Below are 24,559 nucleotides of genomic sequence, written 5' to 3'. Positions count from 1 at the left end.
AACATTTTCTAATAAATCACAGATCACAAGATCTGCTTTTGCCCTTGGCTTCCTGATAAAGGGAAGGGAAAAAATACTCTTTCCTTTTCTCATCCCTTTCCTTGCAGGATGGGAAGAGTTTAATTTCCTGCAAACCCAGAATTAATATGGTTCCTATTCTATAATATTCCCCATTTTCTTTTTACCTGAGAGTGAGTTATAAAATTGCTTTTTTATGCATACACTAATATGGCTGTGCTTACCATCCCATTTTTTGACAAAAGGACCAGACAGTATTCGCATAAATCCAGCAAGACAGATCAGTTCAACTGAGAATTCTTCAAGGACTTTGTCAACTGCATTGTCAAATTCAGTGCGACTTTCATACAATTTATGGTCAATAACCTGTGATAATCCAAAAAAGGAAGAAATATGGATGGAGTTAATTTAATCTCAAGGCYTTAAGAACACAATGAAATAGTACACTAGAGTAATAAACAAGAAACCACTATATCTCCACATGTGGCTAGAGTGGGGTGCACATACATAACAACATGAGAAGCTCATAAATGCATACACTAACAGACAAACCTGCAGTTTTTGTTCATATTAACACAGAAAAATTACCAGAATAAATAAGAGGTTTATCTGATTGGGCCCATGATTGTAGGCCCAAGCATTTGGACACAATTGAACAACCTACAAATATAGGAGGCCCTTAAGACAACCTAAAGTCTTAGAATGATTTCACTCAATTTAAGGCCTCTGATTGTTTTAAATAGTTTGAACTTTGCCTAAATTTATATTATAAAACAGCCCTAGCTGCACAAAGTCAATATAAGCAAGTTATATATTTCCCATCCAGCATACATTCCCAATTTTAAACAGGAATAAGATAGTGCTATTTACTTAAAACACACATAGCCTTTAAATAAAAGTATCTCATAATCTCTGCAAGATTTACCATGTTGGCAACACTTAAATACCGCAAAGTAGTTTTGGAAAACTGGAGTTAGCAGAAAACATGACAGAGGGCACTGGAAATACAGCCTAGCTCAACACTGGGCTGAACTCTCCTGTGAACTACTCTGCTACAGACTACTGCAAGGCATTGCACTACTCAGTGCCTCTGTTTCACCACTCACTCTCCCTCTCAATCATTGCGACTGTCCCCTCTCCAAGACTGGGATTCTTTTCTCATTATATGTTTGTAGTTCACCAGTATACCATGGATATGGTTTAGTTGAGATCTTTGTATGCTCCAGAACAACAGAGAGCAGTGCTAACAGTCAGATACTGCTGCTATTTAAATTACTAACAAAGCTTGCTTTGGGCCAAATCTTCCACATCATTTTTAGTTATCTTTGAAAAGCGAGTGTAAAATGATCCTAAGTCAGAACAGCAGCATTTCATGTCTGCAATGCAAATAGCTACACAGAGGGCATAGCAATATCAAACTGGACCCAGTGACATTAAGGGAAACACAGTTTGCCTTGAATGAATCCTGGAGAGATGAGTTTGAAGTGTTGTACCTGACCTCTCCATTTCATTCAAATGAACTACTGTGTATGTTTAGCATGTAATTTTAAATTTAAATTCAGATAAAATATATCATTACTTTAGTACAAATGCACTACACTTAAATAAATGACAAATTTTAAACTAACTGTAAAAAGTTTTGCAGTTGGTTTAATATAATGACTGATCCTAAAACCATTAGGAATGCAAGTAACATCTCTGAGGGGAAAAAAAAGGAAGTACTTTGTTTCCATGTTAAGTACCTTGCCCAAGGACACAAAGCTCATGGCAGACCAAAAAATAAAACACCAGTAAGACCTCTTTTCAAATCATCTCTTACCCTAGTAACTCTTACTATCTCACAATACCTTACTGCCATAATCAGAGCTAATGATTTTTTAAAAGGTGAGAAATACTTACCCTTGTAGGAATACCAGCTCTTTCAGCTTTCCTTAGCCCTTCCACACCAGCTTTGTTAGAAACAACAAGAACTATTTGTGCGAAACTGGTGGGCTTCTTTGTGCTATTTATGAGGGCTTCCAGGTTTGTGCCTATGAGTGAAAAAATAAGTCACGAATATCAATTCATTCCTGGAGAATAAATATAGTTAATAACCAGAGGAGGTTTTAAGTAAGCAGCAATGTAGGTGAGACCCAATCCAAAAAACGCTGTAACAACAGCAATCCTTTTTTCACTGATCTTTCTGAAAACTGAATTTGACACCTGGAGGCTCTGTGAGAGCTACAGGGCTTCTACTAGCAATTACATTTGTAAACTGTAACTTCTGGAATAGAAATTACGGTCTCTTTCTTACAAGTCAGACTGTTGGAAATTCTGAAAGCGCCAATACGGCAAGAGGAAATTCTGGTCTGTTAGTAAGATAATTCTGCTGTCCCTATAATCCAACGCAGTGGTTGCTTGAACCTAGAGACATGCAGAAAAGAGTAGTTAAAATGAACACAGATGCAATTCAGAGTCAATTTGCAGCCCAGGGTAAAGATCATTCTGTTTCCGATTGAAATTAACTCGAGGGCAAAATCTATTCTGCCTGTTACTGAGCTCTAAAAGCCTGTAGGAAGTTCATCAAAGTCTCCGTGGAGACTTGCAAGGACTTCAAGGGATTTTGATTTTGAGTTGAAGCTCCATTTTCAATAGGCTGTGTTGTACACTGTAGTGATGAATATAAATTCTCACCTGTTCCAGAGATAAGGACAGCAACCTTCACTTTGTTTGTTTGGATTTTGCCTTGGATATGGCTGTGCACAGTCAGTGACCTATTTGCTTGCAAGGCTTGAAGCAGATTATGGATTTCAACACGGGCAGAGCCTGAATGCATAAAAGACAAAAAATCCCAACACAAATAAAGGAAGAAATAGAGAGGACAGAAAAACACTCATGAAAAGACAGACTAGTGGCACTGCCTTACTTCTCATTATTTACTTATAGTCCTGTGACATCTGACATATTCTATAGACTAAGACAGAAGTCTCCAGGACTGTCATTTTAATACCCTATGCACAAAAGCCATGGAGGTGTCAATGCTGGAGACTCACCAGTTAAGGAATTTAGCTCTATATTTTCAAGGAAAAATAAAATTCTAGTAACCTTTTGGTAGGGAGACAACTTTCCCAATCAGCCAGGCTGCCTCGTGTCTCTGTATGTCCTTGAGGACCTGCTGAGCCAGCTCCTTCTGCACCACCAAGACTGCGCCAATCCCACAATTAAATGTCCGAGCCATCTCCTCCTCAGAGAGATTCCCTTCCTTATGGAGCCAGCTAAAGATTTCAGGAATCTTCCAACTAAGAGCATCTGAGGAGAATTGAAAATACAAGTAAAGAGTGAAAATCACTATCTATGTGCAAATACTAAAATTATTAGAGTGTCAAGAGACAAGATCTGGATGCAAACACAGACTGTAAGTCCCACAGCAACATTAGCTTCAGTTAAACCTGCTTGCATGCATGAAAACAAGGTGTCTTTTCCTTCCATACTAAACAAGACTTGGGAGTAGAAAGAAGTGCCACTCATGGAAGAAATTAATCATATTGCTCCACTGCAGTCCATTAACGAGTAATTCAAAATGGGCTCTGAAGCTGACTTTGGAAAATCGTCTTCCTGAAGTTGACAACTCTGCTTGTAGAGAAACTATTGTATAAAAAGAACAGCCTTAACTCTCACAATATAGAGCATTTCTCCCAATTCTAGCAAGGTAAGGATGACTTAAAGCAGCTTGAGAAATACTTCAGGACAAGCCAGTGTAATGGAACTTCAAAGACAGTAATTTCTTTCTTGTGGTATTAATCTAAATTTTATATACAAGTATCCACCGTGGACTCCTGTCTAATTGACAGCTGGAAACATGATTTACTATTTGAAGCACAGGACTTGATAGAAATTCCCTTATTTTATTCTACAACCCAATGAACACTGTATAACCTATAGTAGGTCACTCAACTTTCCACATTTACCTTTCTTGAGAAATAATATACTATTTCTAACCTACCTGATGAGGTTGTGGTGAGGATTAATTAAAGTATGCAAAATACCTTGATATCCTCATAACTTGTGAGCTATTAACCATATCTGAATGCCAATCAAAGACTTCATGAGTGTGACTTAAATAGCAATAATCTTGCAGGATATTGCAAATGGTACCATTTTTCTTTGTTTTAGTTTTGAAAGTACAGATATAGTTTCCAGTCAAATCCAACCCAAAACACCATCAGAGGAAGTGCCTATGAAATGTTTCAGCTGGGTCTGATTCAGGCACAAGAAGAAATTCAATAATAATGAAGTAGAAAGCAAACTGATTTCTAGACAGGCAAGTCCAGCTCTTACAGTGTAAGTCAGTTAATGCAGCATGATGTACACAGGCTTCCATATCCATCCCCATTAACACGTGGGTGTTTGTACAGCATCCCTTCCTATATCTCACCTAAAACGACACCAAATGACTCTGGCAGAACTCTGGGGATGTTTTCCAGCAAGCCCCCTCCAGTGATGTGGGCATAGGCTTTCACATGGCCCGAGCAAAGGACAGGCAACAGAGTCTTACTGTAGATCCTAGTTGGGGTTAACAAGAGCTCTCCTGTATATGAAAGAGGATGGAAAAAGACCAGTTACAACACAGAAAGAAATGTTAATCAATATCAAATCAAGGAAACCTCAAAATATTAATTTACTGGATACTAATGGGCAAGCATTGTATTACAGAGAAAAAGACAATGTTCTACCTCTTGCAGCATACAATTAGTCATTTATTTTTTCCTTCCCTAATTTCCTTCTGGCATATTGATTCACAGGAAAAAGGAAGATGGCAACATGTTCAAGAATGGAATAGCTTTTTCGTGCCTTATAAAACTTACAAAAACAAAGTCACAGACAAAACAATAGTGTGACATCCACCTGCTCAGAAGTTCAATGGAAGAAACTGTAGTAGAAGTGGTACCTAATGTCTGATCACCAGAGATGCCAACCAGAGAGGAGAAATCTAACGATGACTTTTCAACAATCTTCCTTACAAGGCTAAATCCATTGCTGTGAACCCCGGAAGAAGCTATTCCGATAACCACATCCCCGTCAGCAATTCTGTCCAGCTGGGGCAGCATCTGCCCTCGCTCCACTGCACCAACAGCAAAGCCAGCCAAGTCATATTCTCCAGGTGGATACATGCCTGGCATTTCAGCAGTTTCTCCTCCTGTGAGAACCAAAAAAAAAGGATAAGGAGATGTTGGAAAACCACTGRGGTTAATGTGCATGTGTAATTTTTCAAAGCTTCAGACTTGTAAGGAGTTAATGGACTGGATTTTTTAATTAGATATACAAACACCAAAGATAATTAAAAACACACATCTGTCACATGTCCTTCAAGCAAACAGGCAATAGCAAATTGGGAAAGAACATTTCCTCCCTCATTGTGACAACCAGTATCAAATTAATGTGCATCCATGTTTTACACATAGGATTTTTTGGAAGGACTTTGATATTGATCAGATATTATGGTTTCTGTCCTAGGAAATATCTGAGCCTGAAGACTGTCCTGAAACTCTGTGCTCAGGAGTTAAGCATGATCCATGCCTTTAAAATAAAAGCATTTATATAGTGCTTTTATTTTCAAATTTCTACCAAGCTTAATATTCTCCACGAGAAACCTACAAGACACAAGAAACTCATCTAAGGACATCAGAGAAATGAAATAGTTAGTAGTCTCACTTGTCTTCATAAAGATTTTGTATATACCACTATTCTGCCTGCTACTCATGTCCACGACCTGGGCATCATTATCGCTTCAGGTCTCAACATCTAAGGTATATAGATTATTTTGGCAGAACACCTCTAAAATTAGATGGCCTTTCCTACCCATCCATGCAGCTGAACATGTTGTCTAGGCTATCCTCTTATATCTTGATTATTAGGACATCATCTTGTTTTGTCCTGAAAAACATGTTTTGTCCTGCTGACTTCATTCAGAATGCAGTTTGAGATGGTAATTTTCCTACTTTGCATAGGAATCCGTAACATTGCTCAGACAGCATTATCTCTCTCTATGCACGCAGCACTGGCTCCCTTCCTCCATCTTAGCAGATATAAGCTGATGGTCTTCACTTTTCAAGACCTCTGCTCTACCTGTCTTGTCTCATTCAGGCTGCAGAGGGGAACTCACTGTGTTTGGCAAATGAAATCAGCATTTATTGCTCACTCTGAAGCTTTTCAGACCAACATCTTCACACTTTCCCCTCACGCCCGCGAGGAACCCTCCCCAGCTACCCTCAAAGCCACATCATTATTCTCCTTCGAATTCCCCACTGGCCATGATGCCTACAAGAAACAACTTGACAATGATTAAGTTGCCATTATGTTATGACCTGTGCCCAACATGCCGACCAGTGCTGTCTTGTTTTTCCTTTGCACTCACCAGGCTTCATTCAATACAGAATTCATCTATTTTAAAAAAAGTCTCCCTGGAGGGGCTCCAAATGTACCTGAGTAATCTTGGAAGCTGCTTTTGTGCTCAGTGCCAGAGTGAAGATTAACTCTTCGGAACCTTTTCCAGGTTTCTACATTACATTGCTATAACCAACTTTAAAATCAAAGTTCATACTAAAAGGTGGCATTTGCTTAGATACATTGGTTTAAAACTGTATTCAGTCACATTGGTGCAAAACCAAGCATGTAGATAAGCCCTTCAGTACCTCACTATCAAGCGGTGTGAGCTTATGGTGGTTGAGCTGAATATTCTGCTACTGAAAATATACAAGACAAATTTAGGAGCATGCTTCAAACAAGACTTTGATGAGATGATACTACACAAAGACAGACTTGCATGCTATGTGCACACACATTGAAATTAATGCATTAAGCTGGAAACCAAACTGAAATCTATTTTAATGCTCCAGGCTACAAAAAAATGTTTCTTCCTTAGGTCTAGAGTTATTGCATCATCTCTGTTCCTTTCTGGGAGTGCCATAAATTCAAAGAACAAATCATGGTTGCTTTATTTATGAGTTCTGATTTCTTTTTATATTAGCACACAAAGACATTTACTAGCCCATTTAAAACTTTGAGAAATGATTCTCTTGTAATGATTTTACAAACATCCAAAGTCCTTTGTAGTTTTAAAGCTTTCCAATGGGAAATAAAATCTTGAAATTTCAGTAATTTCATAGTAAGATTTCAGATAAAATGTACTTATGTTAAAGTATGAATGGTCTGATTATATTCGATAAACTGAAAAAACACTTTCAAGCAAAGATAAAGCTGACATACAGTTCATTCAGGAAAAAATTAAAACAGAATGTAGGTTGCCTCTTGTTCAAATCTTGTAAAACTCCCTCAAAATAAGACATTCCCATTTAGAAGAGAGTTTGTTACTAAATTTCTTAAAAAAGTAGAAAAAAAGGAGGACAAAGTTATACCAATTTTAAACTGGTACCTAAAGAGCAAAAGCTCTCATTTTTACTCTTGGATGGAAAGTCTTATTTGAAAAATTATGGTAATTCTTCATCAGATTAATAGTTTTGCTAGGAGTATAACCAATGAAACCTGTTTTCCTTTACATTTCTGTCTTGTGGTTACCTTTTACGTCTAAAGAAGAAGCAAGTTCCAACTGAAGCTTTTCCTGCATTCATAAGGACATTCTCTGGCTGTCTAGTTTCATAAAACTTGTGGGAACATAATATCTATAAGATCTTTACCTTTCTTGTCAAATTTGATTAAAATCAGCCAAGAAGTTCAAAAGATAATATGCACGCACACAGGGACACACACATGCACAGTAACACACATAAATCTTTTTTCTAGAGGAAAGCTTTAGGATTTCCTTCAGGATAACAGGTAAACAAACCTTCTGGAATGTTTTCAAATTTACTTGAAAAATACAAAGAATTAGAATATGTGAATTGTTAGTTTTCTGGGTAGTTGTTATGTTTACAAAATTAAATGAAAATATATGAATAAGAAAAGTAATATGCAGATTCCTGAGCTAATGGCAACATTTGTGAAGTATTGCCTTCTTCCAGTGGGTTGGGACTATGTTCTCTGAAGGCAAAAACACACAAATTTTTTTTTTTACTTCTCTGAGAATCTTTAAATAGAGTAGGAAGACAAACACATTAAAACTAGTTATAAAGAGGCTGCATGCAATTTTTCACATCGTTTGAAGAAAGAGAGTGTTCATACCCAAAAGAGCACATCCTGCCTCTTTGCAAGCTTCAGCTATTCCTGCAACGACACCCTGAGCCACTTCAACATCAAGTTTACCACAGGCAAAATAGTCAAGGAAGAAGAGGGGCTCTGCTCCTTGAGCCAGGATGTCATTGACACACATGGCAACCAGGTCCTGACCTATGGTGTCATGTTTCTTACACACTTGCGCGATCTGCAAAACACAGCAAGAGAACCCATTTGTTAGCTTTGAGAAACCGGAACACGAGCATATGGAGTCTGACATGGAATGGCATCAAAATYGCGCAACAACAAGCTCTAGGTGCTTTCTGAGGAGCATCCTCAGTTATCATCATCTCTGTGAGCCTGTCCTAAAATTTTACTTTAGGAATTGTTACCTTCTTAATCGGCAAGGGCAAAAGGCCCTTTATGGAAGGGGACTGAACCGGAAGGGGTTTCATTACAGTTTGCATAAACACAGTAGCAATTGTATAATTTAATGTTTTCCCCAGGAGTAATCTTTTTGAGGACGGAGGTTCTACCTCAGTGAACTAGAGTCCCTGATATGCACTGAATATTAAAAATGAGTGATTTTAAACATCATTTCAAATAGAGATATTTGCAAGCTGAAAGTTAAACATATATTTAATTATTTTGCTGAACTGACACCTGAAGGAGGGCAATCTCATTTTTTATTCTCCTTTCTGAAATACTAATGGGTACTTTTTAACACAACTATTTCAAATTTTCTTCTATTAGTAACATAGGCATCAAAGCGATTAAGCATTTTTGCTTCTCTGCTACATTTCTTGCTTTACACAGGTTTTCAGATTACCTTGAGTTTTGTGCCAACACCATCAGTTCCAGATACCAAGACAGGATCTTTGAAACCAGCTGCTTTCAAATCAAAGAGGCCAGCAAATCCTCCAAGTTCCGCATTGCAGCCTGCCAGCCGGAAAAAGAAGGAAGTACTAAACTTCTACTTTCATGGGTTTCTCTAGGAGCTCCAAAACACTAGTGAAATTCTCTCTGAAGTCTGTCACAATTACTTTGCTTTGCCACCAGRAAACTTTTCTCTAAAGTTTAGAGCCTCATCTCAGAACCACAGGAGTTCCTAATCCTCTCGTCTGTTTTTTTTCATATTATTATGTAAGGCTAAAAATCCAAAGCTTTGTGACCGAACATTTAATAATTGCTGTGACTGATATATTTCACCCTTGCACTTAACATTTTTCTGAAAAACAGACAAGGAATTGTTGTAGTACTTTGAAGCCCACTGCTTTCTAGGAAAAGATGATAACTAGACATTTTCCTACTGAAATTCTTTCTCTCTGTTAATATTGCTACTTAAGGTATATTAAGACTCCCTCTTCTTAAGATTTAATAATTAAGTATGTTAATCTTAAAACTAAAATTGGTTAAATCCTAAGGCTGAAACAAACATGAGTGGAAAATGCAATGAATGTTAAGAAATGATTAGTGGTGCTACTGTGTGCATTTATCAATATATATTTCTCTCTCTGCATAAATCTGAAGTTATTTGAAGGTTCTCAGTTAATCTGAAGCAAAAGGGTTATTTAATAAATGACTGGTGTTCTAAACCTATAATAAAAATTACAAGGACTTGCTAGAGCAATATGAACCGGAGACCACAGCAAAAGAGGAAGGGCTGGTCCTGTTTTGTCCAAGCAAAAGATGTGTCTTCCATGCCTATCTCAAGTAATTCCTGATAGTATCTCTGAGGAATTCTACATCTTCTACAGCTTTTTAAACATTTATGTACAAAAAATGTATAGCTCACTCTGTGCATGAATTGACAACCCATGTAATCAAAAACAGCAGTAACCAGTAGGATTTTTCCTTGTATTTATCCTCTTAGAGTGCTGAACTGTGTTCTCTGATGTCCTTAAGGCACATGGAATTCAGGAGAGATATTTTAGAGTCATTTTGACAAGCAACTCTGTAAATTTAAGGAACTACATTTTGAAGAAATCAAGGGTGTTTGCTCTTAACCCAGAAAATTCTTGCATAATCTGGAAATGTGCAGAGCACATAAATATAAGCATTGATAATCAACATAAAGATTAAATGATAAGCCTACTTGACATGAACTGACTGAAACAGGAATAAAAGGTACAAATCTTACCTGACCTTGATGTGGCTGCAGCTAAGGGTTTAATTTTCTGAACCAAAGTATTCCCTGCTGCGATGTCTACCCCACTGTTTTTGTAAGTCAGGCCTCTGAAAGATTAAAAATGTTACGGCAATTGATTACTGAATACACAAATGTATATTTCAAAATAATATTTATTTTCTTGCATATCTAAGGGGATTAACCACTCAGAATCCTGTTCTGCTGTCAACGAAGCTTTTCAAGACCGTTATTTTCCTACTTGTACAGTACCTTTGCTCATATAAAATGATTTCTAATTATTGCAGTACTATACAAGCATTACATCCTATTGATTAGTAACAAAAATCCATAAATCAGAAAAATCATACATTTCAGGCAGGCTCAAGGACTCAAAGATTAATGAACCTTTTTGCTTCTTAGAACCTGACCTCACACATAGACCCAAAGATAGGGAGTACTGTCCTGAAGAAACAAAACTTCATGAATTTGTACCATAGAGTTTGCTGTAAGCAGTAGTCAAATATTTTCAGATATCTCAAAGACAGCATAAGAGCATCAGCATCACAGCTCTGGCTATCCAGTCAAATACAAAGATAAAAAAAACCCTTTCATGTAAAATAGGTAAAATAATGGGTTTGATTCTGCAAGGTTTGAATACCTCCCTCCTCTGGATACCCAGGCCTCACTAGTATTGTGACTGTATTCAAAATTAAATGTACACAGAGCTAAATCAGAACATCTCAGCACCTTGCAGAATCAAGTTCAAATTAGCTTTTCAAAACAAAAGTATCACAGAAATCAGTATTCCTCTACGATACTTAAAAAGTTTTAAAACTGTAGCTTAAAGCTTGCCTCTCCTTATCACCTTGAATGATAGCACTACAAAACCAATTGTACCTTTTTACTTAAATTGACTTTCTGCTAAAATATTTTTAAAAACCCAGTGTTTAAAAATGTTAATTTCTAAGATCCAATGTAGCAAACTAGAAAGAAATGTCCAAGAGCTCTGGTTTGTTTTTGCACACAGTTATACAAAACAGAAAACACACCAGCAAACTGGTGGATATAATTTATATTCTAAGTGTGTTCATGCAACTGTCTGGGGACATAAAATATCACTCCATATTCACAGAGGGACCTTTTCATTTTTGAGATAGTGAATTTAGTGACTTCTAATTCTTAGTTGTATCAAATGTACCTGATTCCAGTTAAGCAGTCATTATTCCTATACCATCAATGGCATGAACCAAGCTACATTACAGCTATTCTAGCTCTCTTCCTGATGTGATTCAGTATCAGTTTTAATTCTAAGGGTGAAGCACACTATTAACAAGGACAGGTACAACAAAACAACTGGCCCAAGAGCTACGCTATCAGGAAAGTACAAAGATATCCGCACACACATTATATTACTGCTCAAAAATTTGTGAGAAGAAAATAATTTTAAGAAGCAGCTGGTCAGTCTATGAACAAGACTCAAAGAAATGTTAGCCTGTGAAAGCAGAAGGCTGGAGTCAGGCCCTTCCAGTCTGAATGTGATTAATATTCAACATATTTTCACCTTATTTTTAAAAACATAGTATCTGCATTAATTCTTGAAAAGGAAAGTATTGTTCTTAAATATTTTTTCTTAAATAAATATTCTAGATATTTTCAAGAAGTCAAATGCACAGGACTTAATCCTGCGAAGCTGCCAAGAGGAGGTGTGTCCCCAAGTTTGCAGAGCCAACCATCAACCTTCCTGAACTGTGTGCAATACAAAGCCCAAAGGGAAGCATGCCTGCCTGGCTGTTCTTCCAGTTTTAGGATATGTCTGAGCAAAAGCTGGTAGAGCCTCAGGGACAGTGAAATGGGCACTGACTGTAAATGGCTCCCAGGAGTCTCCTTCATATGCTAGGGATCATCCCAGCATACAGCATTCCAGTTAAGAAAGCTGCTGACCATGTCCCATGAATTCAGTGCTTTAGAGAACCATGCGTCACTATTCATTAAAGTACCTTCTCTTGCCTCACGCAATGACTTGATTTTTTCTGCCACAGTACAAATACCAATTATTCATTTTCACAAACATTTCTCAAAAGATGCACAGTACTTGAAAGAGAAAGAAGACTAGATATCAACACCCTTGTTCATTTAGTAAGTTTATTGATTATAGCTTTACAATATACTAATCAGTATACACTGTCAGCAAAGCTGAAACTCTTACTAATATGCTTCATAGACTACAAAATAACCTATTAYCAAAGGTTGTGTTTTGAACTGATTGTAGAAAAGGCAAACAGATATGTTTTGTATTAGGTAAAATTAGGTTTCAAAACTTGCAAGAAGCTCTCAAAAACATAGAGAAACAGTAGAACACACTGCATAGAAAAAACCCAAGCCCTGTCAAGACTGYTGAAATCCATACTATGAAAATAAAAGGAATAATAATAAAAAGGAATGATAAATTCTACCCAGGTTGCTAGCCAGCTATTCCATTATAATGCATGTCTCAGTGAGGTAGGTGTTTCAAAACCATTTTAAAGACCCTAAAATGAACCCCCCAAAAAAGCTCAAACGTTGTTCATACATACGTTTCATGATGTTATTATTAGATTTATGGACAATCTGAATTCAGAGCAAAGGTTATGGTTTAGAGTCTAAGAATCAGAAGTTCTCCGTCCCCAAAACAGACCTAATATAGACAGCAACAGCACAAGTTACTCCTACGTGCTTGTCACTGTAGTTTAGCTCAGACTTGGGAGAATCAGATCATGGATGAAAGAGCCATCAAAAAGCCTGTTCCTTCCTTGGCTGGTCTTGCTTAGATCACTCACAAGGATGCCAGTTATAATTTGTCTAGAGTTATGCATAATATCAACACCATTTTAGGTATTAAGGTAAACTACTGACGTCTTTCAGTCACCAGTTATTTCCATTTCAAGCATTTCAAATATCTACCTGGAATGTCTCAGGAAAGCTATAGCCCGATAACCAATGTCCTTTCTACAAATGGCACCCTTGAAGTGTATGGCTGCTACTCCTTTGTTGGCTTCTTGCAGTGCTGTCGTTAGATCCTCTTTAATAGCAGTTACTGTAAGGACTCTTCCTCCATTAGTCACCACTCTGCCATCCGTTAGGGCCGTGCCGGCATGGAACACCTCCAGCCCTAGTTGTTTAGCCTTAGAAAGTCCTGTGATTGTTGTTCAGTAAAACAAATACAGAAAAAGATCAGTTCATTAGAACATTTCACTGTTAAAATACAAATAAATAAATATTCATTGCTTATTAACTGTGTCCAGATACCTCAGTCAAATTCACTGTGATCATTCTGGGAAATCAGAACAATTTTTTAGAAGTATGTTTTGTGGAGAGACCAGTCTGCTGCTTATATGTTTAGAGATAGGGAAAGTGGTATTTAGCTGAAACACCTGCATACAACGTTTATTTTCAGCTGAATTTTATACTTCACTGATATAGACACAAGCATACCAGCATCAAGATTATGCAAAAATCAGTGATCAGCCTAGAACTACTTCCCTATAACACATATTAAGGAAATGCTATGGAACTAAACAATATGGATGTGGAGATTTGAAAACGCTATGGCTGCATTACAAATTAACTTCTTGGTGTGAAAATTCAGCCATCTCTTTCTGACCCAGAACCACAGCATCTAAAGTTTCTAAGAATCTGGATTAGACAGATTCAGCTTTATCTGCAACAGAGAAAATGCAAAGACTTCAGGAGAGAAATGTGACTTCTGCAGCTTCTCCTGTTATATTTACCTGTTATTTCCAAACCCTTGGGATATGTTCCTGGATATCCTTCACTAGCCATGACCACAGTCACAGCTGCACTATCTTCAAACCAAACAGGCATGGAACTAGACAACTTTTTATTGATGACTGCTTGCATAACTTCATACAAATCACTTTTCAGCAGTGGAAGAATTACCTACAAAAATAAAGATTAGCAAATTAAAGAAAACAACACATGTTTTTACATTTTCTTTATTGAGCTTTTTAAAAGGTTACTGCAGCTATAAAAATAACATAAGTATTTCATATGCTGCATTTTCACACATATATTTATTTTGCTCATCATYTATAAGCCTTTACAAATACTCTTCCTTGAAGATAATAATCCCTACGGGTAAAAGAACTGCTACAGATGGAGGGGAATAAGTAGAGGCCAAAGATCTTTATCCTGTTCTGAAGAACAGAAATGAAGGGTTTTACTCCACCTGTAGCAGGGAGCGGGCAAAGGAAGGATTCACTTCTTTATTAAAGTAAAAAAAATCCCATTCCATTCTAGAAAAGGTAGAAAAGTACTGAGCTTCACTCAAGCCTACCCTTGTAACACCCATATTTAAATATAACCTGCTAAAATCGTCTCTGGAATGAAACAAGTAATTAATATGGTGGAATAACTGTTGCTAAGTTCATAACAGAGTATCTGTCTTGAAGAAACAGAACAAATACTTTAAATCGCAAAGTAATTAGCTAATTGTTCATCAGATAGTTTGTTAAGAATAATGATAGACAGCAACAGACTCTTCTCCTCCCATAATAACAAACTATATCTGGTTACAAATCACTCACCTGACATTCTGGGTCACCAAATCTGCAGTTAAACTCTAGAACTTTAGGTCCATCCTGGGTAAGCATTAATCCAGCATAAAGCACACCTATAATCAAAAGTTGTATTAAAAGCTATCTAAGCAGCTGTACAAGTCAGTTGTTTTGAATCTATTCATAATATTATTATAAACGATGCCACTTGTGTTCATTTAAAGCTAGAACATGAACACTTTTTGAGAAATATTAAAAATACAACAGGCAAAAGTAGTTGTGGTTACAATTTTGAAACTTATTTTCAAATGTTGTCCTTTCTGTTCTTCCTCATTTCATGATTATCCACCGTTAATGCAAAGATATTCATGGATTTCAATTGACTTTATAAAAAACCAAATCTAGTTTTTAAAGAAATCCAAGTATCTTTAATTTACAGTGTGAATTTGCTTAGGCTTATAATGAGGACAAAGTAAAAAAGTTGTCCTTCTCCTTAAGATAAAAAACCCAACATTTTGTACATACCAAGATAGGGGACACCTTCTTTCTTCATGCCATCAACAGCTTTCTGAAGAACAGTATCTCTTATTTTCAGCAGTAAATCTTTAGAAATCTAATAAAACAGTATTAGAAAATAGTGTTTGTAAAAACAGAGTGCATCATTTTTCCTACTGTGATGGCTAGCACTTTTAAGAGCCAAACAGAACACTTGGATGGTCTCTTGCTCACTCCAACGTGTGCTTCAAACAACAGAAAAGCTAGTATCTTTCTCTGTCCTCAGACAACGTACAGCAGTATTAACATAACGTGTTGCATTTCTTCAAAAACTTTTACATACTTCATGAGCTACGTGTGCAAGTAAACCCACTGGTTTCACTGGAACAAACCATTTGCACAGACATATGCCAATATGTCTATTTAAATAGTGCCCCTTAAAGACAAATCACAGTTAGAAAGTATAGTGCTCAATGACCAAATTTTATTCAATAAACAAAATTAATAGCTTTATAGAGGATTGAAAAATAATATATTAATCAAAAAAGAAAAAAAAACACTGGTCATGACACAGGTCAACAGAAAGCAAAGTAAATCCTTCTGCAAATAAAAGTTCCTTGCCAGACAGACACCCAACTGCACTGAGCCACAGCAAAGGTTCATCTTAGCTTGGTTCGGCACAAGATAAAAATAGGTTTTAAACACTTAGTTTGAACGATCAGTATTTCATAATACTTAAAGAAAAAAAACAAGGTTGCAGGAAAAAAAAGACTTACACCTGTATAATTAAAAGTAATTCAGTAGAAATATCCTCCTTCATCAAGTTATGGGCTTTACTAGACTAGGTTTGTTTTACGCAACCCTATCCACCCGCAAGAGCCCATTCTCTCCATTCTTCCCTTCATCACAGTGAAACTGAAAATTCACACATGCTTTTGGTACTAGAGCTCTAGTGAAACATCTCTTTATAGATACATTTTTACCTGAGGTGCTGGGGAATAAGCTCCCATCCCTCCAGTGTTAGGGCCTTCATCTCCATCCATTAATCGCTTGTGGTCCTGGGCTGGAGGCATGGGAGCAACCGTGACGCCATCAGTGAAACATAAGCACTAGAAAACAGGGAAAATAATTAAAGCCAAGCATATGACTGAAATTGCATGAAGTGCAAATATATTTGATTTTCAGTGTTGCAAAATGGATATTAAGACTATAAATTTTGTTTCCCTAATAATACAAACTACAGTATTCTAAACACTTCCTTTTTACCTCAGGAAGCATTGCCTCAGTTTATAAGACCTTACTACAGAAATAACCTATTATATAACATATAAAAACTACAATATAACATCAAGAGTTGTGCTGAAAAGGAGTACTCAAAAGCTTGAGGGCAGAAGCATTCCTTCCTTCCTTCTCCCCTCCTCCAGAAGGAAGCATTACATTCCTTTCAAAATTTTCTTCTCCTTGTCCATAAAACTTCATTAACTTTCAAAATATTTATCTACCAGATAAATATTTTATCTACCAGATGCTTTTATGATCAGTATCTTCATAATAACACCTCTGCCAGCATCTTTGGCAAACTAGATGATGATGTTCACTGTTTGGACTATTGCTAGGAGTACTCATAAAAACACTTCATAATTCTAATTAAAAGACAAGCAAGGATTCCTCTACAAAGCCTCAAAATGCCAAAATATTAATATATGAAAAACTACAGCCAATTGTGGCAGGTGAATCATTTTGACAGGCAAGACGAGCATTATTTAAAATTCACTATTATCAGTCACCTTAGGAAAAAAATTTTAAACTGCATGTTTATGTTCTTGTGTTGTATCACAGGAATCCCACTAGTATTCTAAGGACTAATTAAGAGAATTACACAGTTTTCATCAGAGAATCAAGATCTGGCTAATCCCTTAGTTCCTTACAAGGTCAAGCTAACCAAGAAGGAATAAGGATGACCAATATCTGCAGTTCTAATTTCTTTATACTGGGCAGGAAATTAGACTATGCAAAGACTGGCAACAGTTGGAGACGGCTGCTTACTTTATAAATATCACCACCTCTGAGATGAATGTTCACAGAATCCAGCATAAGCCAATTTCAGCTCCAGGACTGAGAAACCTGAGATGGTACTTGGTTGTTCTAGTTTGTGTGATGCCAGTGTCAAGTTCCCTTGCCACCTTCTCAAAACCTAGGCTTTAATTCTCCTTTTCTCCTTTACATTCTCCTAATATAATTAGATTTACTTTTTTAACTGAAGGAGCTGAATTAGCTTAAAATGGCAGAAATATTTGCTCTACATCCGCAAAGTAAATTGATGCTGTCAAAACATTCAACAGCCTTTGGCTCCAGGTCCTTCATCCTCAGGTGCACTTCTACATTACAATTTCTCTGGCAGTGAAGCTGATTAAAGAGGATCCTGCCTGCACCTGTCTTCAGTTGCTTGTTCCCATGCTCCAGAGGAGTTTACTTCATGAYGTAGTTCAACATTATATTCCTCTCAGTGACAAATCTGAGAGTTTCCATCCTCCCTCACTCGCAGCCACACCTTGCCTTGCTCTGCACTTCGCCATCCAGTTACTTGCAATGATTCAGTAGAGACAGGGCTCCAAACCAGAACACAGAAAACGTGTAAGTTGTTGTGGGGTTTTTTGAAAAAAAAAAGGGGGGGGGGTCCTTTAGGTTGCAGTCCCATGAGCAAATCAAGTAGTATAACTGAGTCAGTAGCAAACAACAGCAGAGAAGTAGGAATAAGGAAGGGAAGGAACATCTTATATTGTCTTTGCTGCCAGAGAAATCATAACACAGAACTGCACCCTTAATGACAATAAAAAACTGTATAGTTTGATTTTTTTTTTCCCCCCACATGGTAACAAGTGATTACTGCTTGAGTTATTTTTATTTATAATTTGAATTATTTTAACAGATTGCAGGAAGTTTGGTCCTTATCACAGCTGCTTTATTTCCAGTTTTAATTAATACAATTTTATTTATAAACAGATAACTGTTTTTAATTTAAATAATAAAATCTTACATATCCCTGCTGTAGGCACTTACGTGGCGTTTCCTAAAAACTTGGAACAATAGATATAATCAAAGTCTTACAATGAGAGGTGTACACTTACAGAAACTTCTTCTCCTTCAAGAAGTTCTTCAACAACAACAGTTTCCCCAGCCATGCCAAAAGTCTTATCCTACATTATAAAGAAAATCTCTTTAGTTCTGTGCTTCAGTTATTTTAAAATATTCAAAGTGCAACAAGAAAATATGTTTTTGATAAAGCAAGAAAAAAATACAATACAGTTTTGAGACTATGGATCCATTCTCCGTTCTGGATACATCAGCAATGGTAAAGTTTTTGCTCATCTTTTCTGTTTTTTCTTTAATAAATGTAGATTTTAGCTCGAATATTTAAAAATTGCAGATGACACGACTTATTAAGCAATTCCTCATGCTCTACTTTCTGAAGTTTATACGCATGATACTGAAGGTTATAGCAATTACTGTCAAGTCTATAATCTGAACTTTTACTTTATCAGAAAGTGCAATTATATAGAATACATTGGAGGGGAGCAATATTCTCGCATTCCAATGCCACGTTTGAACACTGACTATATATTTATGCAATACAAAACCATCACAGCACACTGCCAAGATAATTCTGTGGGCCTATAGGACTGTTTAACAGAATAAGGAAGGTGTTTTGTTCAAGGGCAGAACAAGTGAGCCACATGTTAAGCYACATCTTTGTCCAATAACCACACACACACAAAATATGAGTGCAGACCCTATATTCTGACCCTTGAATTATAACAGTTATAATATATGTGTGTCAGATAATCATCTCCTATGAATCAGCATAGGTCCACTGAATTGTAAGATGCTGTGCTGCTGACACCAGCTAAGGATTTGACCTGTATATGTCTTTTTTTCCAGCTCTATGTTTCCAATCATTTGAGATAATTACTTCAGTTTGCTTCTCTTTAAGGTAGGAAAAAAACAGATTTTGATGGTCCTGATATGTTTGTTCAGGATGCTACCTAAATATATATTTAAGTTAAAGTAAATCCACTGAAATTTAACTACACATTTAAGTGCTGTATGACTCAAGGCCTAAAGCTGAGGTTGCTTGTCAAGATCCAGCTTAATCCTAATGTTAATATTATTTTACAATATCAAGGTCTCAAAAGGATGGGAAAAAAAGAAAATCCAGATGGATATAAGTACAGGTCTTAGTTGAGAAAGATTTTTATTTAACCCTACAGGAACTGTGCCTAGAAAGAGTACTCTGTCTCAAGCAATAAATATGACACAGCTTCATAGCTGTCCAAATAATGCGTAAAGGATTTCACTTCTGTTAGCTAAATTCCTATCATATGTAAATAAAACAAGAATGTCTTTGACACTCTGTCATGGTTATCAACTTATTTTGTGTGAGAACTCTGCCAGTCAGTGCATGACATTTCCACTCACCTGCATGATTTCAGCAACAGCTTTGCAGGCTTCTTCTTTGTTCGAAGCCACAATTACTCCTTTGCCAGCTGCCAAGCCACTAGCTTTTACAACTAGTGCAGGGAAGTTTGCACTTTGAAGAGGAAGAGAGGGATTCAATAGTAAACACTCTGTATTCCAAATATATTTTGTAGGAATTTTGAATGTTAAATAGATGAAAGTTTAAAATGCTCATCAGTTTTCATAGCAACAGCTTTGCATTACYGAATAACACACACACAAAATCCAGGGTTCTTTTGTTATGCTATGCCTGTAGAGGACTTTCACTTTGCATTTCTTCCCCACCACTAAATTTCAGTACTGTCTGAAAGGTTGCTTTGTTTTTAACAATTTACTATCGTATCATTTTTGGATGAGCTGGGTTGTATTCTGATAAGTAGATCATCATTTGCTGAGTAAGCCTCAGATGCAGAATTTGTATTCCTGGAGACAGGGCATGAACCAGACAGAACACCCTATGACAATCACACGCCAAGCTGGGTTTCCATACCAGGTAATTTGGAGGAAAAAAAAAAAAAAAGTCACGTATTACCCTCTAAACTGAACTCTGAGTTTAATTTTCATTAAGGGACAAAAAATATGGAGCTTAATTATCAAACTTATTGCAGTGTGATAGTGTTATGTCAGATTGTCCTTTAAAACCTTTATAGACATTGTGTCACAGCCAGAAGTATTGATACATTAGTAATCATTGGTCTGTTTTGGATACCTAGTACACTACACATTGCTTTAATAAAAAGATTTCTATTATAAAGAGATTTTTACCTATTAATAAAGCTACATGCTGCTTTAGGATCAGTAAAAGATTTCCATCTTGCAGTTGGGATCTCATGACGGTCCAAAAAAGCTTTGGTAAAGCTCTTACTGGACTCCAGCTGAGCAGCCTTTGCTGTTGGACCAAAACATCTCACTCCAGCCGCTGTCAAGTCATCAACAATTCCTAAAAATAATGACACAAAAAAGTTATTCAAATTACCAGAAGATTTATAAGATTCATGCATTGTCCAAATCCACCGGTGTATTAATTTGCTGGAACAATATGTCAGGAATGATAAGCCATCTATCCAGCCACTATTTTACCAGAAGGACCTTAAGATGCAGTCTTTACTGTAATCAGCAGCAGGTAATCCTGCAACGTTTGGGGCTAAAAAGATCTGTTGCATTTGGTWAGAGGTGACAGTCTTCCTGTGTTTTATTATAGCTTTTAGCCAAAAAGTCCATGAGTTATTTCATGAAGACAACAGGAGATAATAATTCTTGACCACATAAAAGGATAAAGCAGAAAAATTATGAACATATTTATAAAATTTTGTTTAGTAAGGCCCAAATGGTTATTATTTCAAAAAATGAAACCTCCATAGGAAAATAAATCCCCTTGTTACTGTTCATAAACGGAAACACTGTGATACCTCTTTTACTACATGGAAACATGGTGATACCTTGATACCTCTTTTATTAAATCAAAGCACTTAGAAAGAAACGAAACAGTTCAGGATATTGTAATTGTTACATCGTTCACACAGTACACTTCAGAAATTCATTTTCATCACAGCCGAACCCTGAGTTCAAGGGAAACTGCCACAGTGGATCTGCTTCCATTCCTATCGAAGACACTCAGATACTGTTGACTGTGGTGGGAAGAAGACTGAGACTAAGATTTAGTTTTCTTCCTAAAATACAAAGGCTATGATTTTTAGTTTGCTTTCTCTTACCAGCAGCCAGAGGAACCTCCGGACCAACCACGACCATCCTGATCTCCTGATCTCTGCAGAACTGGGCAAGTGCAGCATGATTGATGACTGAAACAGCTGTCAAAGACACAAAAGGTGGTAAGATTGCAGTTCATTACCATCACTTAGCAATTATTTATCATATAACACTGAAGCATCATTTTCACAAGTCTCACATTCTTTAATGACAGGTCATTGCGCATCTAGAGGGTAAAGCCTACRCTAATATAGAAACTTACACATGTGAGGTCTGTATGTGTCTACAAAAAAAAAAAATACCCTAAAACAAAAAAAACCCAACCCCCCAATCATAGGTCATAATTTGACATGCATTTTAAACCCACCTCGCTCTTGCAGAATAGAACAACAGAAGTTCCAGTTCCTCTACACTAACATACATAAATTGTTCCCATCTCTGGGAATATCCTATTTGCCAGCGCAAGGATTGTAACAGATACAAGTGAAAAATAACCCACAAGTAAAAAAGATATTATTTTTCAGCCAATCTCCTCCCTGATTAGGTTCACTATAAAGCTGTACACATGCTTGTGCCAGCATGGTGCAGGGGACAGAAATAAGCAGCTTGGGGTAGGATAGCAACTGCTTTCTTTTGTTTTTGTTTTTTTTTTCCTTCTTTCACTGTAGTGCCAGCTTAAAAATGCCACACTAATCTATGAACTCACTGAAACAAAGGAGGACCCAAACACTTTTTCTTACATTAGGCTGAACTTAATAAGGGAAGGTGCTGTTAATTTTGGTAAGGATATATGATCTTAGACTACTGGGACAGTTATCTTTTTATACACAAGCATTTAACAGGAYGATACTTGGAACGCCAGCAAATGTGCATACAAAAGAAAAAACCTTGCAAGAAAGACAATAATGTCAAGTCTCATGATCAGAATTCATGCAAAGGCAATGCAATTCCACTGCTTTTATCAAGAATAAATAGAGCCAAGGTCTAGAGGGGGCTGCAACATGAACTCATAGACTCTGCCAAAAAGCTGTGAGCACAGCCTGGTGTGGATTGGCTGCCTGCATGGGGAGGCGACTGACCCGACAGAGTAGGAATTTGGCAAACGGAGTAAAGTACAAATCCTCCTTGGAGCTGGACTCCTTTGCTTTAAGTTTTCCCTCTGTTTCTGTGATGTAGTGTTAGTAATCATACTGGCAACCATGTTTAGAGTTGATTCTCTATTGCAGCTAGCTTCTGAGGAAGTGAAGGGAGAGAAAGGAGAGTCAGTGTGTCAAGGAAATGATTAAAGCATTCGGGTTTGCTCTTCCAACCGCAATGATAAAGCATCTTCTGTTAGACAAATTTACACAGTTTTGTGCTGGTATCCTCTTCATTTCTGCCATCCTGTATTAATAAATTCTCTGCTTCCATAAGAGCAGCAGTTATCTCTAAATAACACAAAAAAGCTATCTGAAACCTACATTTTGATTATAGACTTACCCTATTTGGGTAGAGTGGGAGGAATAACAGACTGAACACTAGTAGAAATTACCTCCTTGATAGCTATTTAAGAGTTCAGTTATTCTTTTTCACTAACATATGCAAGTAAGGAAAAGAGAAGGCTTTTTCTTTTGTGTGCAACTTACACCAATTTACTTCTGGCTCACAGGAGAGCAAAAACAAAAGCATAACACACTTGGCTTTAAAATTCTGATTAAAATAAAGGTTAGTATTGAAGAGGTTTGTCTTTCAGTCCTGTGGGGATGTTGTGAAAGCAGTTAAGAACAGCAGATCCTGACTGAATAGAAGGGGATTTTGCTGGGCAACAGAAAAGGGGCCATCCCTCTTCCCTACAAAATTAGTCCATAGGAAAGGGAGAAGGGAAAGGCAAGACCCCTAAAGGTGACTGGGCTTCTCATCCTGAATTGTCTTCCTGCAGGCCTTAACTACAAGAGGCATGGGACAGTGAATATGGCACAAAATTTACATTATGTGGAAATGTCCTGGTAACAAATAAAAGGTCTAAGTCACGTTGTTAATACATAATTGTAACTCTCCCCCCAAACCCTATTTTCCTCAGTATTTAGACTGAATGGGGAGGTTTTTCGTAGCAGAGTTTTATTTCTCAAAAAGACGGCTAAATATTCCTTGCAAACTAGACAGAAGGAAACTGGACCAGGATTTTCAGAGCTGGAGCTTAAAGTTAAGAGTAGTAGTTATATTCAGAGCTAAAATGGAATGGAAAGAGATGTCAGAATGCTAATGTCCATTCACAGACATGTTTATGTATGTCTCCAGCAGGATTCAGCAAACCATTCTACACACTTCTGGCAAAAAAATCAGCCCTGCTAATTAAGTATAAATTAAATACAAAACTATATTTAGCCACTCAACCCAAATATGTCTTTATTGACAGAAACAATTGCTGGCTCAAATTAACCATGAAACTTTTTTTGACAGAGATACAGGCRAGGTTTATATGATTGAAAATCATTTATAATTTTAAGTTGGCCTTTACATGTTGGGGAAATCATCTGAGAACCAGAGTTTCAATGCTTGTTAAAGGAAATTTCATGAACCATAGGAGAGGATCAACTTTCAGAGCCAAGTCTTGATTACACTGAAAACCAAAAACAATGGTAGCAGTTTCACAGGCGTTGGTTGCCAAGCTTTACATGATATCATAGGGCTCACATACCTCTGTAAAACTGTTTTTCCGTTTTCTTCCATGAGCAAAAATCTAGACCCCAGTGCTAGGACTAAAACGTCCGAGCAGATATGAATTGCTTCTTTTTAGGTAGATTCTGCCCTTCTCCCAGTTGGCTGTGGATTTCTCTCCTACAGCACATGTGAGGCCATAGCCCAGAAAAAAGGATTTCAGCACATGCTGTAGATTTCATGGACCTGGCTCAAGCATTACTATGCACACGTTCAAATATTTTGCACTCGGAGGATGCAGTATTTTTTATGGCGTAACAAGGTGAGAGAAAAGCTCAGGAGTTTTTGAAAGGCACTG

General features: G+C 37.0%; 1 protein-coding gene across 6 annotated transcripts in view; it reads right to left on the bottom strand.

Moving 5' to 3' along the window:
- The window catches only part of LOC112971877 (trifunctional purine biosynthetic protein adenosine-3), a 42,876-nt gene that overhangs the window by 4,968 nt on the left and 13,349 nt on the right, over positions 1–24,559 (bottom strand). For all 6 annotated transcript variants that reach the window (XM_026077726.1, XM_026077723.1, XM_026077725.1 and 3 more), the window contains 18 exons: positions 21,570–21,665; positions 20,623–20,797; positions 19,819–19,930; positions 18,471–18,539; positions 16,326–16,451; positions 15,373–15,460; positions 14,878–14,963; positions 14,062–14,230; positions 13,235–13,466; positions 10,307–10,401; positions 8,996–9,105; positions 8,176–8,374; positions 4,946–5,194; positions 4,433–4,585; positions 3,103–3,306; positions 2,692–2,823; positions 1,918–2,048; positions 243–384 (listed from right to left, as the gene is read on the bottom strand). In XM_026077726.1, the coding sequence (XP_025933511.1) occupies positions 243–384; positions 1,918–2,048; positions 2,692–2,823; positions 3,103–3,306; positions 4,433–4,585; positions 4,946–5,194; positions 8,176–8,374; positions 8,996–9,105; positions 10,307–10,401; positions 13,235–13,466; positions 14,062–14,230; positions 14,878–14,963; positions 15,373–15,460; positions 16,326–16,451; positions 18,471–18,539; positions 19,819–19,930; positions 20,623–20,797; positions 21,570–21,665 (2,568 nt within the window). The remainder of the gene's footprint in view (positions 1–242; positions 385–1,917; positions 2,049–2,691; positions 2,824–3,102; positions 3,307–4,432; positions 4,586–4,945; positions 5,195–8,175; positions 8,375–8,995; positions 9,106–10,306; positions 10,402–13,234; positions 13,467–14,061; positions 14,231–14,877; positions 14,964–15,372; positions 15,461–16,325; positions 16,452–18,470; positions 18,540–19,818; positions 19,931–20,622; positions 20,798–21,569; positions 21,666–24,559) is intronic.

The sequence above is a fragment of the Apteryx rowi genome, unplaced genomic scaffold, assembly GCF_003343035.1.
Source record: "Apteryx rowi isolate R43461 unplaced genomic scaffold, aptRow1 scaffold_46, whole genome shotgun sequence".
Classification (NCBI taxonomy): Eukaryota; Metazoa; Chordata; class Aves; order Apterygiformes; family Apterygidae; genus Apteryx; species Apteryx rowi.
This window is presented reverse-complemented; position numbering and strand designations above follow the sequence as displayed.